Raw genomic sequence first — 23858 nt, forward strand, 5'->3', positions numbered from 1 at the left:
CTCTGCCGCGCTGCTCCTGGAGCTGAGGGTGAGCGTGGTGGAGTGGCATACGCTCAGTTTTAGTAAGCCTACTTGGAATGGTGCCTTTGGGGCTTTCCTCTCCAACAACCCCTCCCCACCCCTGCTCTGCCAACACCAATTCCTATGTCCATAGCTATCATCTGAGCTCAGGTGCCCTGACCGTACAGGGTATAAGAGAGTCTGCAAAGAATAGGACGGTCTTCCTAAACAGCCCTCGCATGCACAGGGCCCATCCCTGTGATTCAGTTACATGGAGAAGTTTAATCTTATTCTCTGAATTTTTTCTTTATCTGGGAATAGAGAGTGAACACCATTTCATGGTGTGTAGTCTAGGAAGAAGGGAGTGTGACACATCTGAGGCATCGTTGGAGTGACTGCCCTTTCTGTGTAACCTGCTAATCTGGAAGTGCATGGGTCCACATCATGCCAGAGAGAGCAATAATCATTCTTAATACATGGGGGCCAGCCTAGCAGCATGTCCGGTGCCATACTGAGTCCTATCCGTGCCTTATCCCATTTTATAGTCACACACACATTGTGGAGGTAACATCTTCCATCTCACCTTACAAATGAGGGTGAAACAGAAAGAAATAATAACTAACTTGTCCTACGTCACCCAGTCCATTGACAGGGCTGGAATTCAAACTAGCAAATATTCCTTGTCAACTAGTAGGCATTTGGGCTGACTATAGAACTGAATGTAGAAGTTAGTAAAGGAGAGGAAAAGGATGCTTGGGACCTAAGTGACAGTTCCAAAAGGTGTGAAAACATGACTAGATGATTTTAAATCATGTTGGAAACACAGGGCCAAGTTTTCCACTTACTCTGTGGGGTTTATGTAGGAATAAACCTAGAACTGGAGTCAAAAATCATAACTAACCTGCAATAAAGAAGTGTGTATAGCAAGGGCTACCTTTTGGAACATGAGCCAATAAACGTTCCTTATGCAGGACTTTCTTCCCTAGGCTATCGGGCGTGTGGTGTGAGAAGAGAACAACAGTTCATCAAGAGCAAGTGAGCTGTTGGGAGGGTGGGGGTGGGCTGGGGGCAGGTCCCTCTGCACCTGCCGCAACCTGAAAAATGCATCACAGCAAAGGTACCAGCCTCCCCGACTCCTAAAAAATTCATTGCTCAAGTTCCTGGGTGGGCACCATGAAGCCACTCTGATGGCCCTGCTCTCTTTTCTCTTCATCCTTTCCGTTTCCAAACTATAATCCAAAATGTCTTAAGAGTTCTGTATTGGATACGTAGGAATGTCTGTGACCCAAAGGAAACCCTGCAGATACCGACTTGCTGCGAACCTGGGCATTAATAAGAGACAGGTGCAGTGAGAAGGTTTTAATAATGCAGAGTAAACAAGGCATTAGCAGTGAAATGCGGACACATTGACAGTCACGTTTCAGTGACTCCGAATTCAGTGACAGAGTCGGTTAGTGCTACAGGAGCCTGGGGGCTTGTTTGCAGTTTGAGTTTTGCAGATGTGGCTTTGTGCTCCCTTCACAGACTTGGAGACCTTTTTTCCTTGACAGAAGGCAACTATTGGCAGTGAGATAGGAATGAAGCCATCAGCTTCCTGATTTCAGGGCAGCCTCCATGAAGGTGCCATCCGCTCTGTCTTATGGCTTTGTACTAAACGGCACCCTCTGTCTCCCTATGAATTATGAATGCAAATAAGCGAAGGCTTGCCTTCTAATGAGATGGAAGTGAGATGTGAAAGGTACATCTGAGTGGGCAGAAAATGGATAAGGTCACCTTGAGGTGTTTCGGTTTCTGTAATTTAGTGACACTTTTCAAGATATAGTGGATATAGTTCGTAAGAGAGTAGACAGTAGCTTAGTAAAGCAACTTGCAGGAAAGAACGTGGGTTGTTGCTTGGATCATTCATTTACACAATGCATATCTGAGTATTCTAGGCCCTGCGTATGAGGCAATGAACAAAACAGACACAATGCCACCTTCATGGATGTCCCACTCAGTCCCATGTATTTACAGAGTATCCATAAGCTGTCAGCTCCCAAATGTGTCTTTGATCCTTCAGTTTTGTCTCCCCTCAATTCCACATTCACGTACCCACTGTTCCTGGGAGTAGGGTTAGGTATCATGTGGACTTCTAATGGACACCCTGAATTAAGCATGTCCCAAAGTGAACTAATGTACCCCAGCCCCAGTCCAGATCAGCTCCTCCTGAGTCAGCCTTGACTCATGTCCTTTCACTCACATTCCACAATCAGTCCAGAAGCAAAACCTACTGACTCAATGTTTAGAATCTGATCACCTCTACTCCCGCTGCCAGAGCCACCATCACCTCCCCAGTGTATGATTGCAATAGCTTCTAAAAGGCCTCCTAGTAACTCTCCTTCTCTCCACCCCATACCTCAAAGTACACCCCATACCTCAGCACAGTCTGTTCAAAATGACCTTGCAGCCTCTGTTATTGCCTATGGAAGAGCCCTCCCCCCCTTCCATCACTGGGAGAATCACCCTCATGCATCCCCCTTGAGTCTTATTAGCCTCTGTCTTGTTTCTGGAACACATCAAGCATGCCCCTGCCATTGAAAGCCTCTCCGCCCCAGATACACAAATTATCTTGCTCCCTCTCTACCTTCAAGTCTGTGTTTATATATTATCGTATTGGGGAGGATTCAGACTACTTATATAAAATAGCACTTGCTGACCTGAGAAGTCCTTCTGCCCTTTCCCTGCTTTATCGTCCTCTGTATGTCTTATCACCATATGACCTACCACTGCTTATTTGCGTATTCATTTATGGTCTGTCTCCCCCTACTAGAATGGAAGCTAGTAGGGCAAAGATTCTGTTTGTATCATTGCTGCATTCCCAGCACCTTGAACAGTGTTCAGCACAGAGCAGATGTTGTGGAATCAATGGATGAGTGAATGCCTGCAGTGGATGGTCTAGTGGTACAGGTAGCCAGCAAGCCAGCATGCACACCACTGGGGCAATGAGGAAAGGAAGAAGTGGAAATGATGGAGTAAATGGGCTTTGGGTGGAAGGGCGGGGATGCCCACTGAGTGGGGGAGTCAGGTAGAATTTATAGAATGGACTTTTCAGCTGTGACCTGAAGGATGGAAAAAGCCAGCCCCTCGATGTAAAGAAACAGAGCTGGGAGAGTCTCAGAGAGGGGGAAGGGTGTGTAGGAAGGCCCAGGGTCATGAAAGGGCTTGGCAAGTTTGAGAAATTGCATAGCGAGCAAGAAGACTGATGTGGTTGGAGAGGTCAGGCTAGCAGTAGCTACATCATGAAGGTCTTGTAAAGAGAGTGGATTTTATTTTAAGTGCAAGGCCAATCCAATGGAGGGCAACTAAAATAAAGTCCTTTTTTAAAAGTTTATTTATTTATTTATTTTGAGAGAGAGAGAGTTTGAATGGAGGAGGGGCAGAGAGGATCCCAAGGGGGCTCCATGCTGATAGTGCAGAGCCTGACATGGGGCTCAATCCCAAGAACCGTGAGATCATGACCTGAGCTGAAATCAAGACTCTGGATGCTTAACTGACTGAGCCACTCAGGCGCCCCAGTAAAGTCTTAAAATGAATCAGTGGCAGTAAAAATCGGCATAACAGTAGCAGTGGAAGGTGGGGGTTGACTGGAAGGAGCCATGAGGGAAATTTCAGGAATGACAGAGGTGTTCTTTATCTTGTTTGGGGTGGTAGCTACACGAGTATATGCATTTTCTAAAACTTAACCAATTGTACACTTAAGATATGGGTATTTCACTGCATGCAAATTTTACTTCAATAAAAATATCAACAAAGTCATCAAGACAAAAAAAACTACAAAAAAAAAAAACCCTACAACAGAACTGTGATATTCATACGTATATGATGACACTTGTAAGTCAGCCTGTCTCAAGGCTGATGCTTCGCAGTCTGTGGCCTAGCTTCGGGGACATCCTGGTACACTCAAATGAGGTATCTTAGGGGAAAAAGGTGAGTCCAGAATGACTGAGCATGAGTGGGGGGAAATGTTTCGGTATGGCTTGGTTTCACCTTGTGGGATGACTGACAAGAGTTGACCAAGAGGTAAAAGGAACCAGCCCCTTCACATCCTCACAGCCGCTGACAGAGGGACCTGTGAGGGGATGTGCCCAAGGGCCTGAGTGAGATGCACTTGAGCTCCCCTCTGTGGCTGGAGCCTTAAGGGCAGGTGATGGCCACTGTGTATGCATTTATAGAGCTTTGCTTGGGATCGTTCCCCAGACAGAAATGGTGTCGGGCCTGGCAGCACACCATGTAGGTATCTATTCCCCCTTATCCCGGGCAGCCTTCAGCCCCTGGAGACATGAGACACTTCATAGCTGTGAAACTGTTTACGTCTGTGCTGCTATCTGCCCAGCCTTCTCCAGATATGCCTTTGGGAGTCAGCATAGCCCACCTGCCAGCAGAGCGCTGACGGTGCTAGATGTAGACAGATGGTGGGGTTTTCACCACCACAAGGTGTGGGCGTAGGAGAAGAACCCTCTGGGACGTCCTTGAGAACGTCTAAAGATAGACACACAATTGCTAAGGGCTCCTGGTGCCCAAACTGAGCCCTTATCCCAAAATAAGATCTTCTGACAGCTAGTTGCCTTTCTTTCTTTCTTTCCTTCCNCTTCCTTCCTTCCTTCCTTCCTTTCCTTTCCTTTCTTTCTTTCTTTCTTTCTTTCTTTCTTTCTTTCTTTCTTTCTTTCTTTCTTTCTTTCTTTCATCCATTCATTCACTCATTCAGAATTCATTCCAAGAAGGGTACAATATTGTGAACTGGTTTCCATTTTACTGATATAACTGCTAGATCGATCTATCTATCATCTATCTATCTATCTATCTATCTATCTATCTATCTATCTATCTATCTATCTATATTCAGCTTCAAAGAGAGCTGTGTAACTTGTTTTCATTTACCTCTTTGGAACTAAAGCTTCTCTCCTTCTTCAACTGTTCAAGGTTCAGACTTGTGTANTTCATTCACTCATTCAGAATTCATTCCAAGAAGGGTACAATATTGTGAACTGGTTTCCATTTTACTGATATAACTGCTAGATCGATCTATCTATCATCTATCTATCTATCTATCTATCTATCTATCTATCTATCTATCTATCTTCAGCTTCAAAGAGAGCTGTGTAAATTGTTTTCATTTACCTCTTTGGAACTAAAGCTTCTCTCCTTCTTCAACTGTTCAAGGTTCAGACTTGTGTAACATTTCCCTTAAATAAGTACTTTGTTTCTTTTTAGCCAACTTGCAATTCTTTTTCTCTAACTTAACGAGAGGAAGGCATTCATGGTGGTGGGGTGGGGAGTGGAGGAGTGAAGGACATAGTGTCTTTGTGTCTCTGCCTTGCCTCTCTTTGGCTCCTTCCTCTGCAGCCTCTTCTTCATCCAGATAAAGGTCAAATGTCCTTAGACTTTGGACAACAAAACTTGTGGGACTAGTCTTCTCTGTGAGGAGGTTCTCATTGCTTTGTTCCCTCAGGGAAATAAGTGACTGTCTGTGATAGCTTGAGAAGCAAATTGCTTCAGAAAGAGATTTCATCAACTGCATTATCCATTCCAACAATTTGAGCAGAAGGTTAAGTTGTGTTCACTCCGAGATACTGAGCCATATTGGTTGTATACCAAACAAACCTTTTTGAGCATTTGGTTTAAAAAATGCATATTACAATTAATATGCGCCAGGCATGGATCTATGCACTTTACAGATGCTAACATTTAATCCTCCCCACAACCCATTTTACAGATGGGGAAATGGAGGCATGAATAGGTTAAGTAATTTGCTCAAAACACATGGCTGGCAAGTGGCAAGGCTGGACTTAAGCTCAGGCAGGCTTGTTCCAGAGTCCATGCTCTTAACCACTAAGCCGTGCCCCTCTCCCTTGATCCATTCTGTAGAGCCTCTGCTTTGTGCCAGTGGCCAGCCTCCCTTCATGATTTGAATAAATCCTAAATCCTGCTTCATTCCACCCAGTCTGGTCACTGGGATGAGACTCCACTTGCCAGGCATTGGTTTAAGATGAATATGCAATCCATTCTGTCCAAAAAGCATGAGGATATACTTTCTTGCAGTGGAGGGTTCTGCAAATGCACTGAAAGTAACCACTGGTGCTCTTTGTTTAAGCCAGTTTATGTAGGTTTTTCGTTACTTGTAGCTGAAACTGTCCTGGGTAATATAGATGCTAAATTAAGATTCTTTTTCTTTTTCTAGCAGGAATATTGAGATAGAGATATGGTGGTGTAGTTAAGGGATTATATTTTCAAAACAGTTTCTTGTCAACTTCCAAGTAAAAGTTTGAATTTCAAGGAAAAAAGCAATGCTTATGATATGCACAGATGACAGTATCTGAGGCTTGCCTCTAGCACTAATTATGGAAATGTAAGATGCCCTATAGTTCTGGTTTGATATAAACCTTGTAACTACATTTTGAATACTTTGTCCTGTTATTGGGTACCCATATGCAAATGTTATTAAGAATTTTGTCCATTGGGTCTATCAGAGTATTAGATTCCAACAAAATAATGCTCATAGAAAATCTTCTTCCTGGAATGGAAAACTGCTTTTTCTACATAACTAAATTCTTTATGGTTGGGAGATTTTTGTGTTTTCCAGGAGTCAGATTTCTCTAACTGTATCAATAGTAAGTTGACTAGGGAAACAACAGAAGTGGTTGCAATGATAGGAGTTTTGGGCTTTGTTTTTTTACTTTTGTGTTTTGTTTTGTTTTTACAGCCCAAAGAAAGGCTTCTGAACATTTAAAAAAAAAAAAGTGTTAACTCAAAGCTAACATTTAAATAAACTTTTGGGGACACCTAGATGGCTCCGTTGGTTGAGCGTCCAACTTCGGCTCAGGTCATGATCTCACAGTTCATGAGTTCGAGCCCCGTATCAGGCTCTGTGCTGACAGCTCACAGCCTGGAGCCTGCTTCAGATTCCGTGTCTCCCTCTCTGTCCCTCCCCTGCTTGTACTCTCTCTCTCTCTCAAAAATAAATGTAAAAACATTAAATGAACTTTTGATTTGCAGTATATGCAAGAGTCAGAATATTAAAGTGTCTGACATTGAGCATTTCAATGATTCTTCTGGGTCCTAATTCATCACAAAAATATCTAGTACCATACTCTCCACACCAAAGTTCTGCATGTATTTCCTGAATGAAAACGAGTAAAAGGGGGGAGATTTTGCTACTGTTTTAAACATATGTATAATGTGTCTAATATATTAATGTCTGTGTTTCCAATGTAAGTTCTATGGTTATACCCCCTACACACACACACACACACACACACACACACATGTTTGGACACACATATCCCACTATTCCAAATGTAAAGCTCAGGAATGAAAAGGCATCATGTTCTTGCAGCCATGCAGGGAAGGTGAAATGTCTTAGTGTTAATACTTAAATAGTTCTCCTTCATGAGGATGACGTGAGAGTTGTGAGCTACATCTACATTGTGGCCAATTAAAACTATTAAAACTATAAACTCCGCTACTCTGTAATAAGACACAAGTTTGTGATGCTGTACAAGTCCATGCTGGCACAGTGGGGATTTTGCCCTCCAGGGGATATTTGAACGTGTTTAACTGTCACAACGTGGGATGAGCAAGGGTACTGGTAGTAGGTGGAGAACAGGGATACTGCTAAGAGCCTACAGTGCACACGAGGGTCCCCCACACAATTAACAAGCCCAGCAGGCCAGTGGTGCTGTAGTCAGAGAGTCTTGAGTTAGCCAAATAGGTGTTCATGGCACTTCTTCCCAGCTTAAAGTCACCTTCACACTAACTGAATAAAAGAGAATTCTCTAAGGCAAATAGATCTTTCTAGCACAATCCTCATGGCCCACTGCAGTCTACCTGAACTCAATGCCTATAACATTCACATTGGTTAAGTTTGCTCTTGAAATGTGGCCCATGGACCAGGAACATCAGCAGCCACTGAGAGCTTGTTAAAATGCATAATCTCAGCCCTACACCAGACCTACTGAATCAAATTCTGCATTCTTCACCAGATCCCTGGATGATTCCTACACACAGTAAAATGTGAGAATCATCAGGTGAGAGGACTATATATCTACTAAATAAAAAGGAGAACAGCTAGTTGCTTCCTAGACACTCACTGGCTGCTTTAATGACAGTAGCTTTGAGAACAGTGAGCCACAAATGTTTGCAGACCTCATCTCCAAAGCTGATAGGCCACAAGCTCCATTTGCTAAAATACAAAACAAGATTGGAAAACCTCCCTCTCACCGGTGTGCCCCATGCAAGAGTTTCCTGTTAACTCTTTTCCCATTGCCCCTTTTAGGCTTCTCTCCACAGGTCACCAATTAAAAGGAGAATGAGATGGTAGCTGGTTTACTATAATGATCACTTTGTAATGTATATAAATGTTGAATCACTGTGTTGTACACCTGAAACTAATATAATATTGTATGTCTACTACACTGCAATTAAAAAGGGGGGGGAGTGAGAAATTAAAGCACACGGAATTTTAATATTCAGATTAACATGGGATTTGATACAGGTCTGCCATCACCAAATGTGAGTTATTGATTCTGAAAATACTTTTCTAGTTTCATCCTAAAACCCCTTTGGGTAACTGTGACCTATGTTCATAAGGCTAAAGTATAAAAACCTTTCAGTTAATCTCTGCAGAGAAAAAAAGCAAAACTGTGCTCCATCCTTTTTCTAGAAGTTGCTCCAGAATCTGAAGAATCCTGGTTCTAATATGAAGTGGCAGGATATAAACAACTACATGCAGATACCTCTAGCTGAAATGCTAGCGCTCGCCAACTCTTTTTTTTTTTTTTTTAATGTTTTATTTATTTCTAGGAGAGAGAGAGAGAGAGCGCGTGAGCAGGGGAGGGTCAGAGAGAGAGGGAGTCACAGACTGAAACAGGCTCCAGGCTCTGAGCTGGCAGTCAGCACAGAGCCCGACGCGGGGCTCCAACCCACGAACCGCGAGATCATGACCTAAGCGAAAGTCGGACGCTTAACCGACTAAGCCACCCAGGCGCCCCTCGCCAACTCTTTTAAGGAAAGAGATTTGAGGGCAATGGTGGGAAAGTGACATTATTTTTTAATCTCAAAGAACTAAAGAAATTCTTTAATTGAAAAATTAAAGGCATTAGTACAAGACACTAAAGCAATCTTTCCTCCAATGAGAGGAGCTGATGTATAACAGAAGAGAGGCTCTCATGGTAGAAAATTGTACTTGAACAAAAGAGTAATGACAGGGAGTTTGAACAGGAGTAATGACAGAAGTCCCAGGACTAAATTCGGGAAAGACACTTGGGGACCCTAGAATGTATGAACTAACACAGGAGGCTCTGTTCATGTATTTGTCCACATGAGGATTTCCCTCAGCATGTTCCTGGGACTTTCACAGGACGAACTGGCTTTCATGGGCAATTAGGTTTGGGAAACACTGTATTAAACAAGGTTTTAAATCTTTACTAGAGAGCTTTTCAGAGCTTTCAATATGTTCATGAAGGTTATGAATCTCTAAGATACCATACACAGCATTTCTGAGACGCGTTTTCATAGATTACTTTTTAAAAGTTCTAGGGGCACCTGGGTGGCTCAGTCATTTGGGCTTCTGACTTCAGCTCAGGTCATGATCTCACGGTTCTTGAGTTTGAGCCCCACGTCCGGCTCTATGCTGACAGCTCAGAGCCTGGAGTCTTCTTCGGATTCTGTCTCCCCCGCCCCCATCCACTCATGCTCTGTCTCTCTCTGTCTCTCTCTCTCTCTCAAAATAAATAAATTTTAAAAATTTTTAAAAAGTTCTTTGCCTCGGGGCGCCTGGGTGGCTTAGTCGGTTAAGCGTCTGACTTTCGCTTAGGTCATGATCNACTTGAGTTGATGAGGGATAGTTTTGTTGAGGCCACGGTAGATGAATCTGTAACCCAGGGAGTAAAGGGTCCAATTCCTCGTGGGTCCCAGGGTCTGCAGGACAAGTAGCGTGGGGCCTGCTAGAACGTGGAATTGGGAAGAATAGTGAACCAGCCCCAGGAAGAACCAACCGTAAAGCAAGGAAAGCCTGAGAGACCAATGAGCAGAAAGCTAAATTTTGGGATGAGAAGTTCTAAACCTGACACTCCTGTGCTCCACATGAGGCTTTTATCCCTTACCAGTTACACATCCCACGCTGCCCAGTGGTGTGGGCCCTGTGGTGCTCACAGGGAAGGGGAATTGTGGCGGACTGCGGCCTATAGTGGGGTCATCTTTGGAAAGCACATGCCTCATTTTGGGACGTTCAGAAAGTAGCAAGAGGAAGTTTCCCAGAAGGCCCATGAGAAGGATTTCAGCAAAGGAAGCTCCAGTTTGGGTGAAGCCTGTCAGGTCCTATCTGTCTCGGGTCAGCTCAGGAGGAGTCAGAAAATAGCCCCGCAGTAAGACATCTGAGAGCCGAGAAGAAAAGACAGGTTGAAGCATGAGCTGCACACATAGCCAGACTGCTCAGAAGGAAGCTCTGCAAATAAAATCCCCTGAAAGAATTCATTGTGGAAGATGCGTGCAAAGTTTGCATGGGACTGAGAAGCTCCAAATTTAGGTAAAACCTGTGTGGTGAGGTAGAAACAGGAATATTCTGTCTGTTGTCTGGAGTGGCTTTTTTTTTCATCAATATATTTGAAAGAGGCTTATTGATTGTTTCCTGTGCCCAGCTCTGAGCAGATAGGGTCCTGAACTCATGGAGCTCACAGTAATGAACAGACATTAATTTTCTCTTTGGTTAAGTGAATCAAAAGAAACAGGGCACTGTGACAGGGTTGGCTGTGGTGGTGGAAATGTAACTTGGCAAGGTGCTCAGAGAACCCCTGAGCAGGTGACAGAATGCTGAGAAAGGCAGTCACCTAAATATATGACATGAGCATTCTCAGCCAGTGAGAAGGGCCCCAAAGTGCAAAAGATCTTGATGCGTTGGAAGAAAAGAGAGCATTGTGGCCAGCGCACAGCGAACAGGAGGGAAATTGGAAAGAGGTGAGGCTGGAAAGATCAGGAGGAGCTGGCTCACACAGGGCGGGGCAAAGCCATGACAGGATTTATTCCGTGTGCGGCGGGCTAGGTTGTGTTCCATGCCCGCCAACGCAGTAGGTGCTCTTGTGAGGGACAAGGATCCAAGTGAAGCCACAGTGGAAGCAGAGGAGTAAAGAGGTTGTTGCATGGTCCAGGCAAGAAATGGCGGTGGCTTGAGCTAGGGTAGCTGTTGGATTTTGTTTACTTTTAATATGAGGCTCTTTCTCTTTTAATAGATAAAAGGGCCTTTGTGCTGGTTTCCCGGTTTAGCTTCTATGATCCTACCAGCCACCTAATGGTGGAGAACATGCGCTGCATGGGAAATAATGGGGGAATTTACAGCTGAAAGAGGGCCCACGGGGATACCCTGGGATACAAGCTCATCCCTCCCGGCCTCAGTTCATGTGCTCTCTTCCCTTCCATATGTGGAAATGGATTATCTGTCCTCCAGCGGTGGACTAAGTAAGGCTCATCTGTTCTCCCTCATCTGTATATACATTTGGCATATAACTAGTGCTCACTAAATGTTTTCTGAATGGAATACAACTGGGTAATGAAGTGACTCTGTGTGTGTGTGTGNTCCATGAGAAGGATTTCAGCAAAGGAAGCTCCAGTTTGGGGGAAGCCTGTCAGGTCCTATCTGTCTCTGGGGTCAGCTCAGGAGGAGTCAGAAAATAGCCCCGCAGTAAGACATCTGAGAGCCGAGAAGAAAAGACAGNGTGTGTGTGTGTCTGTGTGTGTGTGTGTGTGTACACTAACTAAATTGTTCGCCGTGACTAGCTCTAAGGTGAGAAGATCATCTGTATTATTNCTGTGTGTGTGTGTGTGTGTGTGTGTACTAACTAAATTGTTCGCCGTGACTAGCTCTAAGGTGAGAAGATCATCTGTATTATTTAGTGAGACAGGACTTGCTGATGTTTAGATGAGAATCTGTACAGTGTGATTTTTACAGCCCTGTAAGATCCCTTTGACATGCTTGTTTTTTTCTGCCGCCTAAACTTTCGCTATTAGAAATTCATTCCTCTGATATGAGGTTATATCCCTTAGTGAAACACAAATATCCTGAGGTAACACATGAGCCTTATCAATTGACTTGGCTTTAAATGGATCTACCATGTTTTTTCTTGAGAGGAATAAAATTTTAGTGAGAGGAGGATGAAACAAAGTATGAAGTAGCTCATTGTGGAGAAAATGCTTGCCTGGGATGGGTGGGAGTGTGAAGAAAAGAGCTGGATGGCCCCTTAACCATTATCTGGTTCAACCCCCAGGTTTCACAGATATGGAAACTAAGACCTGGGAAGTCAAGCCCCTTGGCCTAGGCCTGCACACTTAGTGGAGCAGCCAGGCTTAGAACCAGGCTTGCTGGGGCAGCGTCGTCACCCGTGTGTGCTGATGGGTGCTCTGCTTTTCCTCTGACAGATCATGCCTCTCCCAGGTTCCTCTTCGACTCAGGGCTGTCCCTGTTATGTTTGGAGACCACAAGAGTACAGAATAAAGAAGGGATCTGTTTTTTCTTCTTCTGGATCTCCTGTCTCCCTATTCCTGGGCTGGACACCAAGGTCTTCAGTTAGTGCTTTGGCCTCATTGGCCAGGACTGACCAGACATACCTTCTTTGTCATTGCCCCTTCTGTACATCAGCACATGAAATGATGCTGGGTTTTGCCACATGCATAAAAAGTGGTCCAAACTCCTAGCAGATGTTATATTATAAAACCACACATTTATGTAATATTTTAGAGGAGTCTATTATACCACAGTACATTTTTCTAAAATTCACAATTACTCCAATATGAAATGTGTTGCTTGTTTTGAAATGGATCAGGTGAGCCATACATTATTAATTTCCCTCAGTATAGTCACAAATCTGAAAATAATTAAGTGATTCCATTTCCCCAGATCATTAGGAATGCTGTTGTGGATATTTCCAGCCACCTGGGTAGAGGGTAGGTATTTATTTTGCATTAAAGACAATATTTGTTGCCAAATACTGTTCTGAGATCCCGGTAGCCCTCAGGGGGGTGTCTGACTCTAACTGAGAGTTAAGGCAAATACAAAGTGCAATTCTTAGATTTATGACCCTTTGAAGACCACACATTTCCAAAGAAGAGCTGGTAGAGGCACTCCCTAGGAAAAAAAATATTAACTTGATTTTTTTCACTTAATTTTTAATGTATTGAATAGATTATAGATTGAATAAATCCCTTCCCCCATTCTAAGTAGCAATTACTATTTTGTAGATTAAATAAGTAATATTTGTTTTATTATAGAAAATTTAGAAAAAACTTAAGCACACAAAGAAGAAAATAAAGATCATCCATAATCTTTCCTCATAGTCAAAACAACTGTTAACATTTTCTGTGTATGTTCTTCCCAGCAGACAGATAGAGGAATAGATCTATAGACTGATATGGAGAGAGTGAGATACAGGTATATAAACAGAGAAAAGGGACAAAGAAAAAAAAACTGTTCTTGAAAACTGAAAACAAACTGGCAGCTGCCACAGGGGAGGTAGGGCGGGGGGATGGATGAAACAGATAAGGGAGATCAAGAGTACACTTATCTTGATGAGCCCTGAGTGATGTATGGAAATGTTGAATCATTATACTGTACACCAGAAACTAATACAATGCTGTACATTAATTATAGTTGAATTAAAAAAAATTTAATGGGATCATATTGTCAAATACTTTTGCAGCCAGTTCTGTGTGTGTGTGTTCTGTTTTGCCCAAATGTAGCAAGAACTTTTTTCTATGTCAGTAAATATTCTTCTGTCATACATGGAAGTAAATCTCTCTTGTTTTGGCAGGACAGTGATATTGAAGCACTGGTCAGGTGTCTGGAACATGTCCTCGGTTGTACCTCTCCAGGTAAGTTGCTTCAGATTCCAAAATGTAATGATACCTGCTGATTCTAATGGGATATCCAAGGAGTGGAAAGTTGGAAGGAATCTTACAGATATTTCAGTCCAGCATCTTCATTTCATACAGGAGGAAACTGAGGCCAAGAGAAGTTGAAAGTCTGGCCCAGGGCCAGGCAACTCAAAATTTCTTACTGTGAGTGACCTCCAGTCTCCAAGGATGAAATCATTGAAATTCAGTGATCCATTGTGATCAAACGGTGGCCTGGCAGTACATAGTAACAGGATTTCCAGGTTTCCTGGGAGAGGAACCTCGGTACTTCACTCGTCCTGTAGAAACAGGGTGCACTTAGGCATGCAGGAACTGACCATCACTCTGAAGGTCAGTCAGTTATTGGAAGCGACTTGGTCTGAAAAACAAAGCTGAAATTTCTTTAGTGTTGTCTGTATGATGAATGGGATTGCTGAGCTTCAAGGATAAAACCCTATTTCTTAGTTTCTTCTTCTTTTTCTTGAATCTGAAAAGCCCAGCTATGGCCCCTTCTAGCACTAGATGATAAATCGTCACACCTGACATTGGTAGACTAGCAGAGACTATGCCTACAGGCCCTGGTGAAAAGGGCTTAGATTTTTGTCTTTGAAATTTGATTGTGGGTTTTTATTTTAAAGTTTAAAATGTCATGACCAGCAGCAGTCTCCTCAAAGGAAGTGGCAAGAATAAAGATCATATGTTCAGGTGTCTCAGTTGGTTAAGCATCCAGCTTTGGCTTAGGTCATGATCTCACGGTTAGTGAGTTCAAGCCTGGCATTGGGAGAGTTGGAGCTCCGCTTCCAATGAGCTCCTGCCCTGCTTTGGGCTTCGCACTGACAGTATGGAACCTACATGGGATTCATTCTCTCTCTCTCTCTCTCTCTCCCCCTCTCTCTCTCTCCTGCCCCCCTTTATGCCCCTTGCTCATTTGTACTCTCTCAAAAAAAAAAAAGTTCAGGTGTGCAGGCATTCACCAGCATTTTATTAAAAGCTTGATGCACAATTTATAGCCTTTTGTTAGCTTATTCCACCTCTCTGTGTGAAAGCTCAGTCATAACATAGCTCCTGGATTTTTTTTCTCCTGATCAACATGCTATGATCTGTTCAATTGCACATCAGTAACACTTTCTAGGTACATTTAGCTCCCAAGTGTGGTTTTGAAGACCAGGAAGGCTTTCTTTTGGCTAAGTCACTTTTCTTCTCTTGACCTCAGGTTAGATTGGAAAGTTTCAAATTGGGTTCCTTGAGGAAGAGCGGGTGAGGCTCTAAGCAGCTGGGGAACAGAACCCATGTCTGCACCACTCATCTGTGTTTCTACAGAGTCTGACACAGTATCTGGTGCAGAGGAGGCCCTTAACAGATATTTTAAAATATTTTTAAGAGAAATGAGATGCATATCCTGCTCCTTTACCAGCTTCCACCAAAATAGTTCCACCCTTATCTGTTTTATAAATTAGATTTACACATAAGGTTATGTCTTGACAAAGATAGATTCTACTGCAAAAAAAGAAATTAACACTGGATCGGATAGATGATATCTAAATTCCCTTTTAGACTGTATGATTTTATAAAAATGAGCATTAGAAAAATGGAATAAGAACATGCATTTATAGAGAACACACTGAAGGTAGGAGGAGGGAGGTAGGCAGGGGACGGGCTAGTTGGGGGATGGGCATTAAGGAGGGCACTTGTGATAAGCACTGGGTGTCGTATGTGAGTGAGGACTCACTAAATTCTGTTCTTGAAACCAGTATTACACTATATTTTAACTAATTGGAATTTAAATAAAAACTTGAAAAAGTTTTTATCTCTGCCTAGAGCTCCCCTCAAGTGACAGAAAGGGAATAAAACTGATATAAACTTTCAGGACAAAGGGAACAGTAAAGATGGGAACAGGTAGGAGCTGTCAGTTCACTTGAGAGGATAGGAAGTAGATGGAGATGTATGTGGTAAGCAGTTTAGAAGACACAGGTGAAAGCTAAATGCCTAACATGTGTGCAGGAAAGGAGAGCATGTAAAGGGTGGGCTACCAGACTTAGAGATGATGGGGGAGTATGCTTTTGAAATACCTGTCTGGGGAGGTGCTCACAGTGGGGCCCTCACAGCAGATGAGAATATTATTACTTCCAGAACTCTGGGCTTCCATCGTTACATAGAAGCCATGAAGAAATCTCCTTGTGCAGTTTTACAGGGCATGAGCCTGTTGGGGTAACTGGTACCTGTATTGCTCTAAGTACATTTTGGGGGAGATTCACAGCTACGATAATCACTGTGGTGTTAATATATGTCAGAATGTTAACAGGATCCAAGGGACAATTTAAACTAAACTATGTCAGAGTATAAGCCTTGTCACTAAGAAATGAAACAAATCTCTGTGAATTGAGCTAGGCTTTGCTCGCATTCAGCATCAGCCCACGCATTTGGAAATGTCCAGTTGCCTGTTGAGCATGTTAAGATCTGGAGTAGCTTCCACAAATATTTCAAGAGTTTCTTCCAACCCTCAACAAGAGAAGAGAAACAACCGGAGCAAATGTCCTTTCTGGTTATTTGGACCATGCAAATTTTAACTTTGCGGCCCTGAAAATGATGAAGTGGTTTGACCCAACCCAACCCCAGATTGAGTTTTATTTATATATAAAACAGGGACAGTGGTATTTCCCTTGCCGTATCAATGGGAAGTAGAGAGAATGAATGAGTTAGCATTTGTATAGCTTCAAAAGATCCTGAATTTGAAGGTGCCTTTTTGAATTCCAAGTTCATTATATTAGTTTCCTCTATACATGAAAGTTATTTTATTTTATTTTATTTTATTTTATAATTTATTGCCAAGTTGGTTTCCACATATAACACCCAGTGCTCATCCCAGCAAGTGCCCTCCTCCATGCCCATCACCCCCCCTTCTCCCCCACCCCCATTAGACCTCAGTTTGTTCTCAGCATTCAAGAGTCTTACATGAAGGTAATTTTTAAGTCCTTAGATCAGTGGTTCTCACACTTGGACATGCATCAGAATCATTTGGATGGCTTGTGAAAATGCAGGTCTGGCACATGGCCAACAGTTTGTATTTCTCACAAGTTCCCAAATGATGCTGATGGTTCAGGTCCAGACAGTATTCTAAGAACCATTGCTTTAAAGTTGTTAGGCCATGAAATTCTTACCATGTACACCCACCCCAATTTATAGTCCAAATAAAATATTAGTAAAGTATAAAATAAAATTTTTATTTCTTAAAATTACAGAGAACTTGCCTATAAGCTAAGCTGAAAGTAGCTTCTTCCTATACTTTTTCCTCTTTATGATGCTGTCTGTGTGCTGAGCTATTTGTCACTGTATGTAAGAGTCATTGAGCTTCGTTGGAAGCAGTATTGTATTTTTGCCTCATCCTCAGCATCTGCATCAGACATTTAGGGAGAGCTGTGGGTTCAAGGCACTATATGAAGAGTCAGATTTTGAGACCTATTTGGGACATGGTCCCAGCTACCAGGTGGGATCCTGGACAAACCAGGGCAAAGCTTTATAATGATACCAGAGAGCACCCACTAGGTGCTTCTTTCACACATAGAGGACCTATTGTCCCAAATGGAGACACCTCATTTCTGAAGCCCTAAATCCCCCCCCAGAAATTTCCCATGGTATATAAGATACAAGGCTAGTCATGAGAAGGATGCTGAGTGATCCCATGTGAAATTAGGAGAGAGAGGGAGAAAAGAAATTAAGAGAGCAGGAAAGCCAGAAATGAGGACATGGGGTAGACAGCCAAGAGTGTAGGCATTCTTGGCCTTTTCACCAAGGGCAGATACTAAAACATGGGATTTCCGTGGTTTAAATGCGTATCCTGTCTCCCCACCCCCCATTCCTTCCTTTCTTTTCTCAAAATGTTTATAAAACACATACAAAAAGCCAAGTATCATAGAGGATGAAGAAAACAAGGTCCCTGTCTTAATGAACTCTGAGTGTAGTCAGGGAGACCGATAATTACAGGGCTACTGTGATGAGGACGACACAGACTGTGAACAAGGCAGGTGGAAGACAAGGGTCCACTATTGGGGTGCAGCTTGGAAGAAATTCCAGAGGAGGGTGACGTTTGTAATTTCTTGTGTCAGTGAAGGCAAGACAAGATTTTATTTACTGTAGTATTCTCAAAGTCTAACATATAGCGTGGCACATAGTATTTTTCCAATAATCATTTGATGAATTAATTAACTATTATTAATAGTTATTAATAATAACTCATAAGATGAGTAGAGTTGCCAAGTGGTTGGAGGGGGAAATATTCTCTAGAAAGGATCAAGCCACATGAAAGCTCAGGTATGAAACAACTGGGTATATTCATGGAACTATTACTGGGATATAAGATATGAGGAAGGGATCAACAAACCTGGCTATGTAGGGCCAAACCCATGGATAATCTTGTATGCTAGGTTAAAGAGCTTGAATTTTATCCTGTGGATTAGGGTACCAGTGGTTTTAAGCATGGTCAGAAAAGATTACCTGTAATAAGCAATAAGGAAGTTGTTTTGGAAGGAGTGACTTGAGATGGGGAACAGGTTATGGGCTCTCATTACAGAGACAAAAGATGGTGTTACTATAGTAACTGTTGAGGCCCATCTCTGTCCTCTACTTCCTTTTCATCGAACTTAGAAAGGAAGTTATGTCTCCATATTTCTTAGTAACCAGATTATGAAACAAGACAACATATGAAATTTAACATTTAAAAAAATTTTAATGTTTATTTATTTTTGAGAGAAGGAGAGAGACAGAACATGAGCAGGCAGAGAGTGAGGGAGACACAGAATCCAATCCGAAGCAGGCTCCAGGGACTGAGCTGTCAGCACAGAGCCAGATGCAGGGCTTGCACCCATGAACCATGAGATCATGACCTGAGCTGAAGTCGGTAGCTTAACCAACTGAGCCACCCAGGTGTCCCTGAAATTTAACATTTTTAAGTGTTTGTGAAGTTGGCTGTACTTCTAGAGAAAGAAGTCATCAGCAGAATGATACAAGTCATTGTTAAACTATATTTATAAAAAGGCTTATTTTATAGATCCAAACTGGATGTTGTCACAGAAGTAGTTAGAATAAGATGCTTCAAGACCTCCCTGCCCTTTAAGAACCAACCCCTTAGTGTGTTGATATCTGATCAGTTTGGCTTTTTGAAAATTGTTACCTCTCAATTCTTCTGTTGAACCTTGGTAACAACTACTTAGTCTTTGCTCAACAATGTAACTGATATAGACCAGAGAAGGCATAAGGGCTTCTGAATCTTTTAGAAACTTCTTTGCTTAAGCTCTTCAAACTCTAAGCTGTTAAATGTAGGGNTAACAGATGCTTCAAGACCTCCCTGCCCTTTAAGAACCAACCGCTTAGTGTGTTGATATCTGATCAGTTTGGCTTTTTGAAAATTGTTACCTCTCAATTCTTCTGTTGAACCTTGGTAACAACTACTTAGTCTTTACTCAACAATGTAACTGATATAGACCAGAGAAGGCATAAGGGCTTCTGAATCTTTTAGAAACTTCTTTGCTTAAGCTCTTCAAACTCTAAGCTGTTAAATGTAGGGTTGACTGATAGCTATTTAACTTTGCACTGTTGTGCTTTTTACCTTGAAAGAAATGAATTTCATTTCTCATACTAATTAGATTGATTTCATCATAGTGTTTTATCTTTCATTACTGGCATACTGAAACCACTGAATTTGAGGAGATGAGGAGTATTTTGGATCATAAACTACTTGGATCATTTTGATGTGAGTGTACAATACATAATAACTGTTTACCATTATCCCTTCTGTTTATATATTTAAAAATTTAATACTTTCTGTAAGTTCTTTAAAATTTGAAAGGTTGTAACAGATTCAGAATTAGTGGCAATTTATAGAGAACCTACTATGAGTGCTACCATGCCAGACACTTTCATGTGACAGATGTGTGGTGAAACAGACAGGGGTAGGGAAAAGGCTTTGTAATATAAATAAATCCCTAAAACTATAGTACAATTCATTCTTACTAGTATACTCTTAGCAAAGAACATTCTGTATATTACTGCTATCGAAGAAAAAAGTTCCAGTGATCAAATTTACCTAAGAGAGAAACTCAGCAATCATGTACTCATTTATTACTCACACATTATGATTTCACCAAGTTAATATATGTTGCTTTGCAAGCTCCTTGGGAGCTTCTTAGCTATAATCTGAAACTGGTTCCTAAGCCCAGTCAGGGAAGGGGAGACTGAAGGAAGAAGGAAGTGGCCAGCCCAGGTTGGTAGGTGGCAGGTTTAATAAGCAAGGGAACTTATATATAAGGCTTGTCTTGGGTGGCTGCAAGACAATTAGATCTCCACAGCCTTCCGCCAAATCTTAAAAAGTTATATAGAGGTCATAATTGGGCCTAGTCATGGATACCAATTATCCAGATGGTCTCGATACCACATCACTGTCTCAAGACTGTGTCTTTGGAGGCGCCTCTGGGAACAGGGAAGGCAAGTGGAATGCACATTCCAATGACAGAGGAAGGGATGAGGAGCCTCTGACTGCCAGGATCTAGCTCACTGGTCAACCAGCAGTCAGGTCTTCTCGATGACCTCCACCAACAGTGTACTTGTTGAGGAATGATATTAGGTCACAATGATGTCTTGGGCCTGCATCCTGCCATTAAAGACTTAATGATTTCAGAGGAGAACTAAGACAAGGGCATAAATAACTATACAAGAGTAAGGATTCAGAAAATGGGGATATTGCTTTTAGTTGGGGGAATAGAAGTTATCAAGGAAGCTTCCAGGAGACGGTAATTATATCATTCCTGACATAAGGATAGATTTGGCCATGAGAAGATGAAGGCCCTGCAGGTGGAAGGGGCAGGTAAGAAGGAACACAGGGGCAGGAACAGACAGTAGCAGACAGACTTTGCTCAGGAATGGTGAGTGGCTCCATTTGCTGTCATTTGCCAGAGTCATCACCCTTGTTAGTACAACATGAACTATTGATGCAGCTCATTTTTATTGCTTTTCTTAAACAAATAAGGTCTTCTTTTCTTTGTAAAAGATGTTTACTAGGATCTTTAATATCGAATACATTTTATGTAGAAGGAAATATTCCTACTACTTGCACTTGATTCCATGTTCAATATCTTATGCTAACTAATTATAAAGATATTACTACTTCCTTTTCTATCTTGTTTTGATAGACTCTAGCTTTCCTGTTTGTTAGTTTTAAAGAGAGTCATATATATGGACTCTAAATTTTCTTCTAGGATTCTTATTGTCTTATTTTTCATAGTTATTATACCAGTAGAATTATTCCTATCCACATAATTTATATTCTCCTTTTGTCATATTGCGCCTCCTGGATATTGTCCATTTCTGATTCTATTTTGGCGTACCGTTAATCTTCTGTCAATATCGGAGCATTCTAGTTACACTGCCTTTATGGAATGTTTTAATATCTGATAGGACAATTACCTTCCAATTTTCTTAATTTTTCAAGCTCTTATCTTCTGACATTTATTTTCCCACGTGATTTTTAAGATTATTTATCCATTTCCAAAGGACACCTTTTTGTTTTCTATTACTAAGTTCTACAAAGTTAGCAGCATAGCATTTCTAAAGCAACCGTACTGCAATACAATAGAGATTTCAAAGCTGGTGTTAAGGTAAATGAAGAAGCAGTCTTCATATATTTGTTTCTTCTCCTAATGCTTCATAAAAGTTGGTGCCTATATTGCTTATCTGTGGCTGCATAAAAAATTACTCAAAAACTTTTTGGCTGTAAACAACAATAATCATTTACTATTTTTCATAGTTTCTGTGGGTCATGAATTTAGAAGTGGCTTGGCTGGGTGGTTGTGGCTCATGTGGCTCTCGCTAGACTATAGTCAGATGGCAGGACCACAGTAATCTGAAGGCTGGACTGGTGCTGGAGGATGCATTTCCTTTTCACAGGGTGACTTGAGAATCCTCAAGGCCACTAATCCTGGACATTGGGCATCATTGCTAGATTGGCTACCATTGCCATCTTGGGAAACTGGCTATGGCCACCACTCCTGCCCTACCCCTGCCTGGATGGATTCCATATGATCTCTATCCCTTGACATTACTAATTTCTTCTTTTTTTTTTTTAATGTTTTATTTATTTTTGAGAGAGAGAGAGAGAGCGTGAGCAGGGGAGGGTCAGAGAGAGAGGGAGATACAGAATCTGAAGACAGGCTCCAGGCTTTGAGTTAGCTGTCAGCACAGAGCCCGACATGGGGCTCGAACCCACAAACTGTGAGGTCATGACCTGAGCCAAAGCTGGATGCCCAACCAACGGAGCCACCCAGGTGCCCCGACATTACTCATTTCTGATGGACACTCTGTGGAAGATGTCTCTCACTGGCAGAGGCTGGTCAAGTGCCTACACAATGTGCTTACAATAAGGGAGGCCAGGAAAATGAGCATCCGGTATTTTTAGCTTCCTTACTGGGAGTCAGACCCTGTCTCACAAAGCAGAAGATTCTTCTAACAAAGGAAGAAGAATGTGAGGCCAAAGATAATAATACATATTTAGTGTAGTAGTGAACTTTCTTGCTCTAGGAGATATGGAAGGAGAGATGGCCCTTGCAGTGTTTTGTGGAAACATCTCTTTCGACTTTAACAGAAGAAATAGACAATTCAAGAGAATTCTTTTTTGATTTATCTTCTGCACTGCTGTCTGTAGAGGGAGCCATCTGCTTCAGACAGCAGTTGTCAGGATTGACACCGTAATAAAAGATGCGAACTTGTCATGGATAGAGGACCATGGCCGAGCCAGAGGGATTAAACTCCACAGAGTGAGGGCCTGCTTGCAGATCCAAGACACTTGGTCCTGGATCTGCTTAGCTGAGTGCTCAGCTGAGATCCCAGTTCCACACTATTCAGCTGACAAGAGGTGTTCAGGACCCAGACCCCCGGTCATCCATCCCAGCCCCAGAAGGGACTCAGTAATGCTCTTGGGGATGTCTGACTGCATGCAGCACAGATGCCATTGATGTGCCTTCCTGGGTGAAGTGACAGCTCCTGGACCCCAGTAAATGAACTAACTCACTTGCCATTTGAACTCTAGAGACTACTTGTTCTGGAAGGGACAATATTAAGCTGTTCTTTCTGGCAATAATTATGTACCAGACCGATTGCTTTTTGAGTCCACTTCTGGCTAGATCAGTAATGCTGTGTCACTGGCAGAGAGGAAATTTGTCCACCTATATGCTGGGGCAGAGTGTTTCTTTTCTGGTTCATTTAGAACTACAATACAGTTATTTATATGAAAAGTTAGAAATATGGGTAAGACTGCATTTAACTACAAATTAGTTGGTGATGAAGTATTTATTGAGCATTTGCTGGCACAGAACCATGGTAGAGTACAAAAAGGAATATGATTCACAGTTCATATTTGGAAGGAATTTCTAGGTAATTAGTGGTGTGAACATCTCTAGACCGAATGACTAGAACTCCAGGCAGGAAGTAGTAAACATCAGTGAACATGAGTGGGAAGATCAGAATAACTAGCTCACTGGGCCCCACTCCCAGAGATGCTGCTTCAGTAGGTTTAAGGTGGGTCTTGAGAATCTACATTTTTTTTAAACTAGGGGTTTAAATTAGGGTTACGTGAACTCACCATCCCGAGATCAAGACCCAAGCTGAGATCAAGAGTTGGACATCTAACCAACTAAGCCTACTCAGGTGCTCTGAGAATCTACATTTTTAACAAGTTACCAGGCAATGTTGATGCTGGTCCAGGGACTGTACTTTGAGATCCAGTGGGCTAGAAAATCAGGGAAGAGAGTGTTCTCTCTTCTGGCTGTAGCTTTATAAAGAAATGCTTATTTTTGACAAATTTTGATTAATTGAATCAAGGTTTCAATAAAGATGTCTCACGTTCAATTTTTCTTAATATTTATTTTTGAGAGAGAGAGAGAGAGAGAGAGAGAGAGAGA

At 42.1% G+C, this 23858-nt stretch overlaps 1 protein-coding gene across 1 annotated transcript in view; it reads left to right on the plus strand.

Moving 5' to 3' along the window:
* The window catches only part of LOC144221820 (serine/threonine-protein kinase Nek11-like), a 98124-nt gene that overhangs the window by 15481 nt on the left and 58785 nt on the right, over positions 1-23858 (plus strand). The window contains exon 3 of the mRNA XM_077752358.1: positions 13833-13893. Within this exon, the coding sequence (XP_077608484.1) occupies positions 13833-13893 (61 nt within the window). The remainder of the gene's footprint in view (positions 1-13832; positions 13894-23858) is intronic.

This window comes from Crocuta crocuta, unplaced genomic scaffold (genome assembly GCF_008692635.1).
Source record: "Crocuta crocuta isolate KB4526 unplaced genomic scaffold, BGI_CrCroc_1.0 scaffold580, whole genome shotgun sequence".
Taxonomy (NCBI): domain Eukaryota; kingdom Metazoa; phylum Chordata; class Mammalia; order Carnivora; family Hyaenidae; genus Crocuta; species Crocuta crocuta.